At 37.8% G+C, this 13,344-nt stretch overlaps 2 protein-coding genes across 2 annotated transcripts; both read right to left on the bottom strand.

Moving 5' to 3' along the window:
* Positions 1-6,583: 6,583 nt before the first annotated feature.
* Positions 6,584-7,334, bottom strand: LOC140775627 (phylloplanin). The gene is made up of 2 exons (XM_073119008.1): positions 7,157-7,334; positions 6,584-6,873 (listed from the first exon to the last, which is right to left on the bottom strand). The coding sequence occupies exons 1-2, from the start codon at positions 7,332-7,334 to the stop codon at positions 6,584-6,586; spliced, it is 468 nt and encodes a 155-aa protein (XP_072975109.1).
* A 4,503-nt stretch (positions 7,335-11,837) lies between these two features.
* Positions 11,838-13,344, bottom strand: LOC140776716 (dormancy-associated protein homolog 3). The gene is made up of 3 exons (XM_073120533.1): positions 13,167-13,344; positions 12,899-13,060; positions 11,838-12,220 (listed from the first exon to the last, which is right to left on the bottom strand). Exons 1-3 carry the CDS (start codon positions 13,279-13,281, stop codon positions 12,132-12,134), a joined length of 366 nt encoding a protein of 121 aa, XP_072976634.1. The 5' UTR covers positions 13,282-13,344; the 3' UTR covers positions 11,838-12,131.

The raw sequence follows: 13,344 nt of genomic DNA, 5'->3' as shown, positions 1-13,344 counted from the left end.
TTTGCCTTTTTGTTTGCTGATTTATTAGGCGCGCGAATTCTCTAGAGCAGTTTGATATTTGTTTGGTTTAATTGGTTGATTTACTAATTTAGTGATTATCTCAGTATAAGGAAATTTAATTGGAGACTTTTGGAGACTTGGCTCTTCTGATATTAGTGCTGTTTTGGCCATTTGGGTTGTGGTTCATGATGGTGGCTAGATTGTCTTCTCATATAAGACCATTATGCAGCAGTTGAACTGGTATTTTAACTGGGCTGTGAGGAGTTCAAGTGAGATTACAAGTAATAAAGACTAGATATGAAGGGCCAGTTTTGTTGATAGTATGGGGACAAGTGTAAGAAACTTAGAGTTGGTTTAGAATACACTGAATGATAGTAGACTATGAAGGGCTCTGAAGGCTTCGTTAGATAGTTTATCACTTGAAATTTGCATGTCATCTCTTCTGATTCCTCTTATCTTTTTTTCTTTTTCTTTTTTCTGAAGAAAAAACTTTGGTAGGCTAAGATGACTTGCTCAAGTCAGCTAGGTGCCCGAGTTGAGAACTTAATGTATACCATGTATGATATAGATATTATTACATAGAATTTGCCTTGGTACCAAAATTGTCAACTCTGTGGAGACTGGAGACCGCTAGAAAGAGAGGTCGGAGCTGAAGCAAAATACTGTACTAAATTGCTGAATTTGTGAATTCCACGGAATTCTGGTATACTGGAAGGAACATTGTTTTATTCAAAAGTCCCCTTGGCCACCTAGGCCCTGCTTATGCTTGCCCAGGGGTTGGACTTAGCAACTTGCACCAGGTTTAAGTACGAAGGATGACATTTAAATAACGCAGAATGTGTTTTAACTCCTTGTTGTAAGAATTATAATATTTCATTATCCAGGTTATAAGTATTCGTTATCTTGATTTGAAATAGTTAGCTTTATCACGTTCTTAGCTTTTGCTACTGAGGAGATCCCTATTGGCATGTGTACTGCCTGTGTGCTGTTAACTCCTCAATCTTTTCTAATTTCATTGGGATTTTACATACATTAAACTCCCTGTGTTTTTGTTATTTTCGTCTTCATACTATGTTTCAGAGGATATTGTGAAATCTCAAGGAAATATAGTAGGTGTTATGCTGTTCACAATGAATTGGTCCTTTTTATAGATATAACTGTATTTGTAGCACATGAATATTTTTTCCACAATTGTTAGCATTATATAACTCTATCGGTCATACACCAGCATAACCCTTACGAAGCTCCAAGTCTCTGACTTTACTGCTATTGTTTGGGGAAAGTCATGTTTGCCTCATTTTACTTCCCCACTTCCGAGGAGCACTTGTGGTCTGCTATCATCAACACTCTCAACCTAAATTGTCAACATTCATATTTATTCTTCGAGAAGTCACTTAGAGTTTGACTAGCTTATGCTTGAGATATTATCTTAAGTAATAGGTAAAACAGTTTGGCGACCTTATGCTTATGATTTCTTTCCTACAGTGCATGGTGGATAGGGTTGCATACTTCTATTTGCTATTAGTCATAGTGATAATTAACTGATCAAACAAGGCTCTTGCAAAGTTGTTGTACAATCTGCCCCCTTTACTTATCTTCGCCTGTTTGAACTATTTCTTTGCTGGTCAAGATTCTTGTGCGATATACGCAGAATATTGTGCTGCTAGTGTATATGGATGTTTCTATCTTAGTGTCTATAAGAATTTAGGTTGGTTATTCTATTTAATCTATTTCTGCTCCTCCTTGTCCATTGGCAAATTTTTCGATTTAAGCTCCTTCAGAGTGTACAAATTACAAATACAATTATCTGTTCTGACCAAGCTATTAGCTCAACAAATGTTTCATTTGAGCACAAACTGAGCAGTCCAAGAGGGTATCTTACTCAGTTATAGTTTGTAGGTTGCTATGGCATCTGGCTTTTACCATCAACCATTATTGGTGAAACCTGAGAGAAATAATCTGATATACTTAGTTAGGATCTTTTTTTATTGTATTAGTTGTTTATTTTCATTAAAATAAAATTCTTGTAAGTTGCATTCGAACACAGGTGGGTTGCGTTCGAACGCCCTTGCGAGCGCCTGCATCAGATTCGTAAATACAGAGAACGCATATTATGCGTTCAAACGCCCGCGTTCGCACATACAGAGAACGTTTTTTGGTGCGTTCGAATGCGATCGGGCGCGTTCGAATGCGATCGGCGGGAATCCTCTAGAATTAGGGTTACATATTGTTCTAGGATTTGTTGACTAGCCTCTATATATATGTGGATGGCAGCCAAATTTATTATGCTATTGGAGGAATATTGATTTCTTGCCTCCTATCTTCTCTCTAGACTCTTTCTCTCCTCCCTCTTCACCATCCTTCCACCTTTACCGTTGGCAAGGTTTCTCCTAACTTCTAATCTCTCTCGACTGTCGAGTCACTCTTCTTTGGGATCTCGATCACTTCGTTCTCTTCGTCTATATCTCTTAATCACATCCACCATCCATCTTCATCTCCATACTCATCGATAATCTTAATATCCACTCCACCCGTCACCACCACCATCACCCACGTTATTTCGTGTTTTTGTCCCTGCTACAGTTCGAATCTGTGAATGGCGTAAATACAAAAGTTGTAGATTAAGAAGTTACGGATCTAAACCAATTAATTTTGTAATTTTCTAACTAGGAGAATATTTGACAAATATTTTTTCACGGGTGCGCGGACTGATTCTTGTAATACATTCAAATCTTGAATGAATAGTTGCGTAGCTTATCTTTAGTTCCGAATCTTATCAAATGGTATCAAAGCTTATCAAGTGTATTAGAGTCTATCAAGTGGTATCAGAGCTTATCATAATCTGCTTATCATAATCTGGAACAACTTATTAAAAACTTCTTCTAATTGCTAGTATGATCTAAGATGTAGATTTTTGTCCTTTTGGATATTTTATAATCTCTCTCCATTTCTTTCTTATAGAACCTTTTGACCTTCATGTTAGTATTATATATAGCTTGAGAAAAGACCATTTAATTTGTTTTGAGTGTCTTTTGGCTGATACAATAGCCTCTCTGATTGATCATATTGTGCAAGATATGGTTCATTGGTTTGTTTATATTTGAGTATAATAAAAATAAATCTACTTCACAGTTGAGACAATCTAACCTACAGCATTTGTTTATGTTCATATCGCACTTTTGCCAATATTAATATTTCAGCTGACATAGGATTAGATTCGATAAACTTGTCCTTTGCTAATAATTGGCATGCCTCATATGGTAAGTTCTTATCTGCATGACACGGAAACATGTTTTTGTTAGTTGCCAATATTTACAATTAAATCAAAAAAGTAAATTTATTTGAGAGGTTGTGATGCTTATAGATTTGACAACAGATGCTTGCAGTTTAAATTAACAGAATATATATATTCTAAGGCCTTGTGTTCTTATTGTTTATGTTACTATCTTCAAATGATGTTTAAAAATTAGCTGATTGTATCAAGACTCACCAGATAAGCTTTTTTTATTTATTATTTTTTGAGTTGTTATTTCCATTTATATCTCTCAAAACACTCTTTGCTCGCCCTTTTCATCTATTAAATTACTGAAATTTTAATATGTAGTTATAGACTTGATCAATGGGAAAACTATTGATTTGGAAGAATGGTTTTTTGATTAAATTCATCTTTTTGTTTGGTATTTTTTTTATTTTATTCCCTTTTATTCTAAAAATTATGAGAAGATCATCTTACTGTAGGATAGTTGTTCTTTCTATTTGGATGCTATTTTTTATTTGAGAGTAAGATTATTGTCAGTTTGAATTTGGATCCCAAGAGATAGCATATTCTGTGAAATTACTAATTCAATATTATAATTTTAATCTACTATTTGACTTATATGGGATAACAAAATAAAATCACATTATTATTCTTAATAAAAATGTTTAATAAAAAATATAAACTTTTTTAAGTAGAGCAATACTTTAAATAAATATAAATAATAAAATATTAATAAAAAGATGAAAAAAATAAAAAAATATTTTTTAAATAAAGAGATAATTCTATAAATTAGTCGGGATTATAAAAAGCTCTAATATAATCGAAGACCAATCTCTGTTCCAAGTAGCCGAATTAGGCTCACCAAATATACTACATATATCTAAATTTATTATTTTTATAATATAGAATATATAATATCAAGTTCCTTTTTCTCTCTCACTCTCGGGATACAGCATCCCACGGGATGAAACGAGAAACAGAGGGTATACAGGCAAAAGTATCCTTTCCTCCCGTGACCAAATCACGAGCATGTTTATATATATATATATATATTACGACAATGTCTATATGGATTGTGTTTAATTTGATTGGTGCCATTATTATTTGAATGTGTCAAATAATCTCTTTTTTTTATTTTTTATTTTTGTAGAAGCATTAGAAAAATTCTTATGAAATGTTCTAGAGGTATTTGCACCATAGACTAATTAAATAGATGTAATATTATCGTAATGTAATTGAGTTGGTCCAATTTTGCTATGTGATGCTTTCATTTGACAGTTTAAAGAGGCTGAACAACGAAGCTTCGCTTTTACTATGTATCTAATACTAAATCTTTTGCAAATACCACCTCGTCTTATAGTTAAATAAACGTCATGCATTTATATTTTCAAATCTTGTACAAAATTTACAAGTAACACCTTATCTTTATTTCTTGTTATTACTAATGATCTTACCAGGCTTTAGTTCTAATAATGAAACCTGAAAGTCCAATGAGCACATATAAAAGAAATCACCACCAAAAAAAAAAAAAGGAAAAAAAAACCCAAACTAAGTATTACATTAATCCATCAAGTATCTCGACACAAGCACGTAATTTAATTAAGCCCGAGGGGAATTACCACAAATTAAAAAGGAGTTAAAAAAGAATTAATTAGTAAATTAATCCTTTCCTCCACCTCCTCTTTTACTCGTTACGCTCGACCCTTTCCTTGGAGAAGCGTCTTCCTCAGCTCTGCCGCGTCGACCTCCTGGGTCCTGTTACCCGGCCGGTAGTATCCGGTCACCGGATCCGGCACCCACGACGCCTTCGCCGCAGAGTCCGCCTCTCTCTTCGCGGCCACCATCACCGCCTTCTCCTCCGCCGCTCTAACCCTCGTCGCCGCCGAGTATCCCCTCCTGCATCAAGAGAGCTCTCCACCGTCAGATCAAGTCGAGCCCGCGTAACACATGATCGGAGATGAAGTAGTAGAAATGGTAGTAGGAAGAGAGGTTATACCTGTAGGCGAGGAGGGCTAGGAGAGCGCGCGCTTGAGCCATCGGGATATATGGATCGAACGGTCGGTCGTGCTCGGTTTCCTCGCGGCCGCGATTAGAAGAAGAAGCTCCTCTCGCAGCAGCGTGGAAACGCGATGGATCTTTGTTAGAGGAAGAAGGGAGAGGAGAGCTTCTATTTATAGGCGGAGGAAACGGGAGGAGAATCGAGAGGGAGAAGGGGAAACGTGCGGAGTCGGAGTCGTCGGTACCTCCAGACAGGTCAAATTTTGGGTGGGCCCGGAGTTTACGCGGGAGCCGTCAAAATGGCGCCACGTTTCAGGAGGAAGAGAAGTTAGCCTTTCCTACGGCGGGGCCCGCGTTGGTCTTATTGTGGGTTTTTTCTTTTAGAAAGTTTCACGTGAAGTAAGTCGGCGGAGTTTCGTGGATCCTGGAGTTTACTTGGGTCGTCTAAAGGCGGCGTCTCGAACATTCTTTCCTGCCAGTCGCTACGGGTAAACGAAAACATCCCCCAGTAAATATATTGAAATTTTACAAATACCACCCCATTTTTTACAAAGAAAATTCGCAATTTAATCCTGCAAATTTTCCCTATTTACAATAACCCCCTCTATGGTTCTGTAGCTGCCGTCCTCTACCTTTTCTCTCGTGTTAGAAAATTGTTTTATTTAAATCTTAATTAGGTGTCTTCCACGACTTGAGTTTCTCGCAAGTAACGGGAGAACACGTATGTCTATTGGCCAATTGGGAGTATATATAACGTTACAAAATATATCTACTTGTCTTATACAACATTATCTTAGGACCTTAATTAGTATTATTATTATTATTAATTATTATTATCTCTTGTTCTCTGTTACCGTATTATTCGTTCAATGTATTACGTACGTAATCTATTGAGTGAAAGAACTACGGAAGAGATATGGTCGAATACGTGGGATTGAGAAGAAAGTTATTCACCATCCTTTCTATAGTAATCTAGCATGATGAGTATTGACAGTTATTATCATAAATAGTTCCCATTTGTTTGTTGTCTAACATCTCGTTATCTACCCTTTTTTTTTTAGGTTTTTGGCCTTTAGTCACTCTTCCTTAGTTCAACAGTCCCTCTTATTCTTCTTCCATGGCTAATAACAATAACTTTATAAAGATTCGTTTATATTCCACCCCACCATTAATTAGTCTTGGTGGAAACTTTATTTCCATATAGATACTTTTGTACACCATCACTGTTGATGGTTATAATAAGATGAAAGGATGATAATATTGTGCTTATATATAAATATATATAGTCTTATATATGGATTCCCATGAGATACTGGATGGAGTTCATCAGGTGGGTTGTGGAACGAAGGAGAAGTTGGAAGGAACGAGATTGAGGATTCCGCCAACAAGTCCACCAATGAGATCTTGGAGCAACTGCAATGCTGACCGAAGGATTCCGAGTTCAGGGAGAGATGCATCGCAGGAAGCCAAAGGGGTGTCCACAATAAGATTGCAGCTGCTCAAGAGAGTGGTTAAGGGCGAGGGTATCAGATCCAGTGACATTGCAAACACTCCGTCACTGTTCGTCGTTGCACTCGTTATTACTTCGTTTCCGCAAAGCAGCTGCACTGTAGCATCTGCATGGCATTCCATGCGAATTAATGGTCAGGTGATGTAGTAATTAGAATAAGAAAAAAAAGAAAGGGCTTGTTATGACTCTTGGATTCTCATGCATATAAAAGTTTTTAAGTTCTGGGCTAAGTTATTCATGAAAAGTGGCTAAAGTCATGATAATGGTACTCATGGTATCTCACCTAGTAGGTCTGGTGGTGGGATTCAAACTCAGAACCTTCTTCTCGGATACTTTAGTACTTTAAAGCTTTAACCTAAAAGAGAGTGGTAGTTTTGGTGTAGGCTTACTTGGGAACACAGGAGTAGCTGCTGCATTTATCGAAGTACCATTGCTGCATGGCACTATGCCACTAATGAGGACTGGACCAAGTTGAGCTTGAGCTTGAGCTTGAGCTTGAGCTTGAGCTCCAGTTACAGCGACTGCTGCTATCAATGCAAACACGAAGAGAGAGCTCTTCAAAGCCATGACTGTTTGAAGTTTTGCAGCTGCTTGTTTGCTAAATATTAATTGCTTGAATTGGTGCATATTTATAGGCTAGAAGAGACCAAGTGTGCTGCCGTTTTCTATGACCATTAGTGGATCCCTTTGCACCCAGTGTGGTTTTAATCGTTTTCGATGTACAGATCATTGGATCAGATTAATTAGATTAAGATTATCCTTGTCGCGTGCACTTGATGTAATTAGAACGTTTCATAAAGAAGCATCATAAGCAAGGGTAACCTTTTAGATGCAAGCATTGCGTTTCTCGTAACACTACTTTTTTTTTATCTGGAAAAAAAAAAACCTGACAAAAGAAAGGCTGAAAATGAAAAGAAAAGAGAAGAGATGAACAAAGTGGGCAATTATTTTAGGGACTACTTCCAGGATTATACTATGTTTTAATTACTTAAAATTTTAAAATATTAAAGATCCTAAAATTTTAAAAAAGTTAAAATATATAAATTACTAAAGCATCGAGTTTGAAAACTAAAAAAGTATTTGTTGGTATCTCTCTTTCTCTCACTCGCTCTCTCCAATTAAAAAATAGATAGTTTCATTTAGACATCTGAATTAGCATTATTTTTCATATGCACCTTCTAATTTTAAAAAATACTTTCTTAAACTAAGAAAAAAGAATACTTTATAGATAAATAAATTAAAAAAACTTTTCGGAATCAGAGATGTATATAGTAAAAAAAAAAGTTTTAAAAAGTATATACAAGAAATAGTGATAATCCAAAAGTCTAAGCGTAATTATCACAGTAAAAGATCTATTTACTTTTAAGTTTTAAATCTCTCCCACGCTTCACTCATTCTCTATGCCACTCACTCTCTTTCCCACTCACTCTATCCCACTCACACCCTCCTCTCTCTCTCTCTCTCTCTCTCTCGTTTATTGCTACAGCAGAAATGGAGAGCTAAAGGGAGAGACCCAGATGTTTACTTCAACGGATTTGCATCGGAGGAGTTCACCTGGGTGGAGTATGGCAGAGAGAGAAGGTACGTGGACGTCTTCTGGAGTCTCCCAACTCATTTCACTAACCCATTCGACGGAAACTAGTAAAGTTATAGACATCATTACAGATGACATCCAAAATCTTACTGCACACCTTCAAACATGTAAAGTTATTCATGTTTAAGACAATCAAGTAGCTAGGATTCAGTTGTAATCTCGGGAGGGAATCCTGTCTTGAGGAATTTATGCAGCTTTTGATCTCCGATGCTAAGCTAATAGAGCATTCTGTAACAGAACTGATTAAGGATCGAGTATAAATAACGGTTCTTTAGCTCCTCTCCTTTTTCTCATGTTTGAAAATTGTTTTATTTAAATCTTTATCAGGAACCTCCCATGACTTTGGGTTTCCCGTGAGTAACGGGAGAACACGCATGTCTACTGGTCAATTGGACTAAGTATATATAACGTTACTCAATTATCTACTAGTCTTAACTAGTATTATTATCTCTCGTTCTCTGTTACTGTATTATTCGTTTAACGGATTCTGTTATCTATTGAGTCAAAAGAACTACGGAAGAGATATGATCGAATACGTGGAATTGCGAATGAAGTACTTATTCAATCCCATTTGTTTGTGGCCTAGATCTCTTGTTATCTAACTTTTTGTTAGACTTTTTACGACCATTTTGTTATTATTTTTGAGGAAGGAAAGAGAGAGAAGTTGAGCATAAAAATAACTATTTGAAAAGGAAAGGTCGGAGGATCTTGGACGCAATTAACCCTTGTAAATAAAGAGGAATACTTTACGTCAGTCACTCTTCCTTATTCCAATAGCCCTTCTTATTCTTCTTCCATATGTGGCTAATTGATAACAATACGTTAAGATTCAGTACTTCTATTCCATCGCACCATTAGTCTCGGTGGAAACTTTATTTGCATCTAGATACTTGTACACCATCACGCTTGATGGTAATATATATATATAACCATGAGATGGGTGGAGTTCTTCAGGTGAGTTGTGGGATGAAGGAGAAGTTGGAAGGAGCGAGGTTGAGGATTCCACCGAGAAGTCCACCGATGAGACCTTGAAGCAACTGCAATGCTGACTGAAGGATTCCGGTTCCAGAGAGAGACGCATTGCAAGAAGCCAAAGGGGTGTTCACAATAAGATTGCAGCTGCTCAAGAGAGTGGACAGGAGAGAGGATATCAGATCCAGTGACATTGCAAACACTCCGTCACTGTTCGTCGTTGCACTTGTTATCACTCTATTTCCGCAACGTAGCTGCACTGTAGCATCTGCATGCCATTGCATACAAATTAATGATCAAATGATACATGCAGTATTTAGCACTGCTTAATTATTTGTCACCAAGAAAGTTGGTAAACGTTAGTATCACATGTGAATCTTGGCTTCTCATCTAAAAGCTTAAGCTTTAGGACTGAGTTAGGTTAGGTTATCCCCTTTCCCCCCAACAACCCTAATATATGGTACTCTTGGTACCTCATCTAGTAGGTCTGTTGGGATTCCAACTCAGAACCTTTATACTACTTAAAAGCTTTAGGCTTACTTGGGAACACAGGAGTGGCTGCTGCATTGATTAAAGTGCCATTGCTGCATGGAACTATGCCACTGATGAGGATTCGACCGAGCTGAGCTTGTGCTCCAGTTACAGCAACTGCGGCTAACACTGCAAGCACAAGGAGAGAGCTCTTCAAAGCCATGACTGTTTGAAGTTTATTTCCTCTGCTTGCTTAGCTCGTTAAATATTGCTTCAATTGGTGCATATTTATAGAGTAGAAGAGGCCACCCAAGTGTGCTGCCGTTTTCTATGACCATTAATGGATCACTTTGTAGCTTAAGTAGTTCAAGATTATCTTTGTTGCGTGCACTTGATCAAATTAGAATGGTCCTTAAAGAATCTCATAGACTATAGGGTAATTTTTTTAGATAGCATAACAAATTCGCTTAAGATGTTCTTGATGTACTCGGCCTTGTGTATTGACATGAGCTCGAGTTGGGCCTAACATACTCAAATTCGACTTCATGACTCCTGTCGTTTGATAATAATAATAAAAAATAATCGTGATTAAGAAATTTAACTAGGGAAATTAAATATCCGGACCGCGTGGAACCGTGGGATTTGTAGAAAAGCCTGATCCGGACCGTCAATTCGGGTGGGTGCTGGGTCCCAATTCCCAAACGGTCATTTGGTCAGCTCCCCTGCGCGTGCTATTCCATCACGTGAGCCTTGCGTGAGAGGTAGGGCACTGTCCTTGTCTCGGATGCCAGATTAAGGTGGGAATTTCGGCAAACCAAACAACGAAAGAGGAGAAGAAGAAGAAGAAGAAGAAGAAGAAGAAGAAGAAGATGGCCACAAAGGGAGACGATCTATTCCATGAATTTGGGGGGAAGGAGTAGAAAAAGTATCTCGCTTACTCGGTTTGATATCCCAATGGAATGTTGGCTGTTGCTTTGATCCAGTTTACTTGCAGTTGGGAAATATAACCTACTATTTTTCTTTTTCGTTTTCTTTTTCTGTAATTTTTTACAGGCAATCCGACAGGTTTTATAAGGTGTGAGGAACAAGATTGAATCAGATTCTCTGCTGATAGTCAATATATTAAGAAGAAATATATCTTGAGCTTTGGACACCGTTATCCATAACATCCAACATCTAATCAAGCTGTCGATTAGCTTAGCTGGCTAATAGAAAAGTAGGACTCAATTATACAGTTACATTTTGGGAGGGATCTTTTCTTGAGGAGCTTCTATGGGCTTTGATTTCTAGTGCTACTCGAGCATACCGTAACCAAATTAGTTTAGATATATATATATATATATATAGATAGATATAGTCTTTTATTTTTTCAGAAAGAGAAAAGGGGAAGATTATATGTATATTATATATTACTCCATTAACAGTTGTATCATTGCCATGGGACATAGAGGAGTCCCTTTATAAAAGGTTATCGTGTATGTTCTTTGCATCTAGACCTCGACAACTTTATAAGTAGCTCCTCCTTTCACCTAAATTTCAACTGAAAGAACCAAAAGGACAAGATATTCTTATCAAATAAAACTTGCAAGAAAAGAAAAGGAGCCATCCATCTACTAATAATTAGTTGCCAAATCTTTTTCATCTGTGAGGTGCCCATCCAACTGACATGACTCTACATGATCTCATGTCCTTTCTCATTACATATACATGAAATTACAAACAAAGCTCCACTGATGATCATTCTTATTTATTTATTTTTTTGTTTCTAAAATAAATATATTAAGAAAAATTAACAGCTCTATTGACTTTGCAAAAAAAACTTGATTTCAAAACTTTAGTATATTTGAAGCAGAAATAAAGAATATCATCGGTTATATATTGAATAGTTCAAGTTGGGTGTTCTTATCTTCAGGAGTCATCTTCAACAGTCCTAGTGCATAGAATAGAAATAATCTACCATTAACAAATGACCAATCACCATGATAAACAAATACATTTATATATACCAAGAGGTAGAATTAACATGGCTGACATCAAGAAAACTAATTAAGACCATTAAAGATAAACGAAATGTTCACCAAACCCATCCACTTACATATATACAATAAGCATTACGACAAACACCATCTAGCACAAACAAAGATGAGCAAAATAGACTACAAGACACTTCTTTATGTACAATCCACACAGCCCAAACACACATACATATATATACTACCGACTTACATGATAAGCATCTAAGAAAGAAACCCTCATGCCCTCATCCATTATTCCTACTCCTCATGAGCAGCAAAAAGAGAAAAAGTAGTAAGAGCTCATGAAAGAGCTCACACTTCAAAGGGAGGAGGAGGGCTCTTAGGCCCAACTGCTCTCTCATATGCATCTGAAGATGATTTCCTCCTCAGCCGGCCTACTCCTGGTCATTAATTACCACCATAAAATTAAAATTGTTACTTAGAGGGCATAATTTAGTACGAACTACTGAAACAAAGTAAGGCACCACTTATTATAATGTGGATTAATTAACCCAAATTGATTCATTAGCTTCATGTAATAATTCGGTTGGACTAAAGAGGTTAAAAATCTCCCATAGTAAGCTAACTCTGTAACTCAGCGGTTGGGTTTGATTCCTTCAACGGACACATTGGGATTGATATTTTTCGATCGAAATTGGACATAATTTAGGGCCATGATCGTTAGTTTTTTTTTTTAAAAAAGAATTCAATAATAAAAAAAAATCCCATAGTAAAAGTTGGAAAAAAAAAAAGAAGCTGCTTTACTGAATGAAGCTTCACCTCTTCCCCGACCCTAGTAAAAAAATATTATTAAACGATAGAAGTTCATGAGGGATAAATTCCCTTCGTTGCTCTAGATGCTTCCGTAGCGGAAGCAAAGGGCCGTTAGTTTACTATTTCTGGACAGTGTATTCAATTTTATTTCCCAAACAGACCCCACCGAGCGTCGTCATAGGCTATCACTGCCGCGATGCGAGGACTTTTTCGGCAAAGACAAAACCCCACTCACAGTAAATTTACCAAATTACCCTAACGTTTGGACCTAAATAGCAACAAGCTGCCATCGGGAAAACCCTCACCGGCGAACGGCGAGAGCGGCGGCGTCGACCCCGCCGGCGAAGACGGTGGCGTCCCGTTGGCCGGCGACGGGCAGCCCGCAGGCCTCTTGATCATGATGCTCCGCGTCACCCTCGGGGCCTCGTCGACGTCCGATCTCCCGATCCCGGCGTCCGCCGCCTCCCCTGAGAAGAAGCCAAGGAAAACCCTAGATCAGATGCGAGCCGTCCGATCGGTCGGAAGTGTGCGCGGAAGGGTAGAAAGGGGAAGGGGCGGAAAATTCCGACGGACCTTTGACGGCGTTGGAACGGAAGGAGAAGGACGAGTGTTTCCGGAGGCGTCCGAGGCCGGTGTCGGGGCGGGGGCCGGCGACGGTGTCATCCCAGAGCTGGTCGAGAAGGCCCATGGAGTTGAGAGTTATTTACGACGGCGGTACCCCTGGAGATCTAGATCTGGAGAAAGGAAGAGG

Source organism: Typha angustifolia, chromosome 14 (assembly GCF_048772165.1).
Source record: "Typha angustifolia cultivar Huaian chromosome 14, ASM4877216v1, whole genome shotgun sequence".
Classification (NCBI taxonomy): Eukaryota; Viridiplantae; Streptophyta; class Magnoliopsida; order Poales; family Typhaceae; genus Typha; species Typha angustifolia.
Note: the sequence above shows the minus strand (reverse complement) of the source record. Positions and strands in the feature narration are given on the sequence as shown.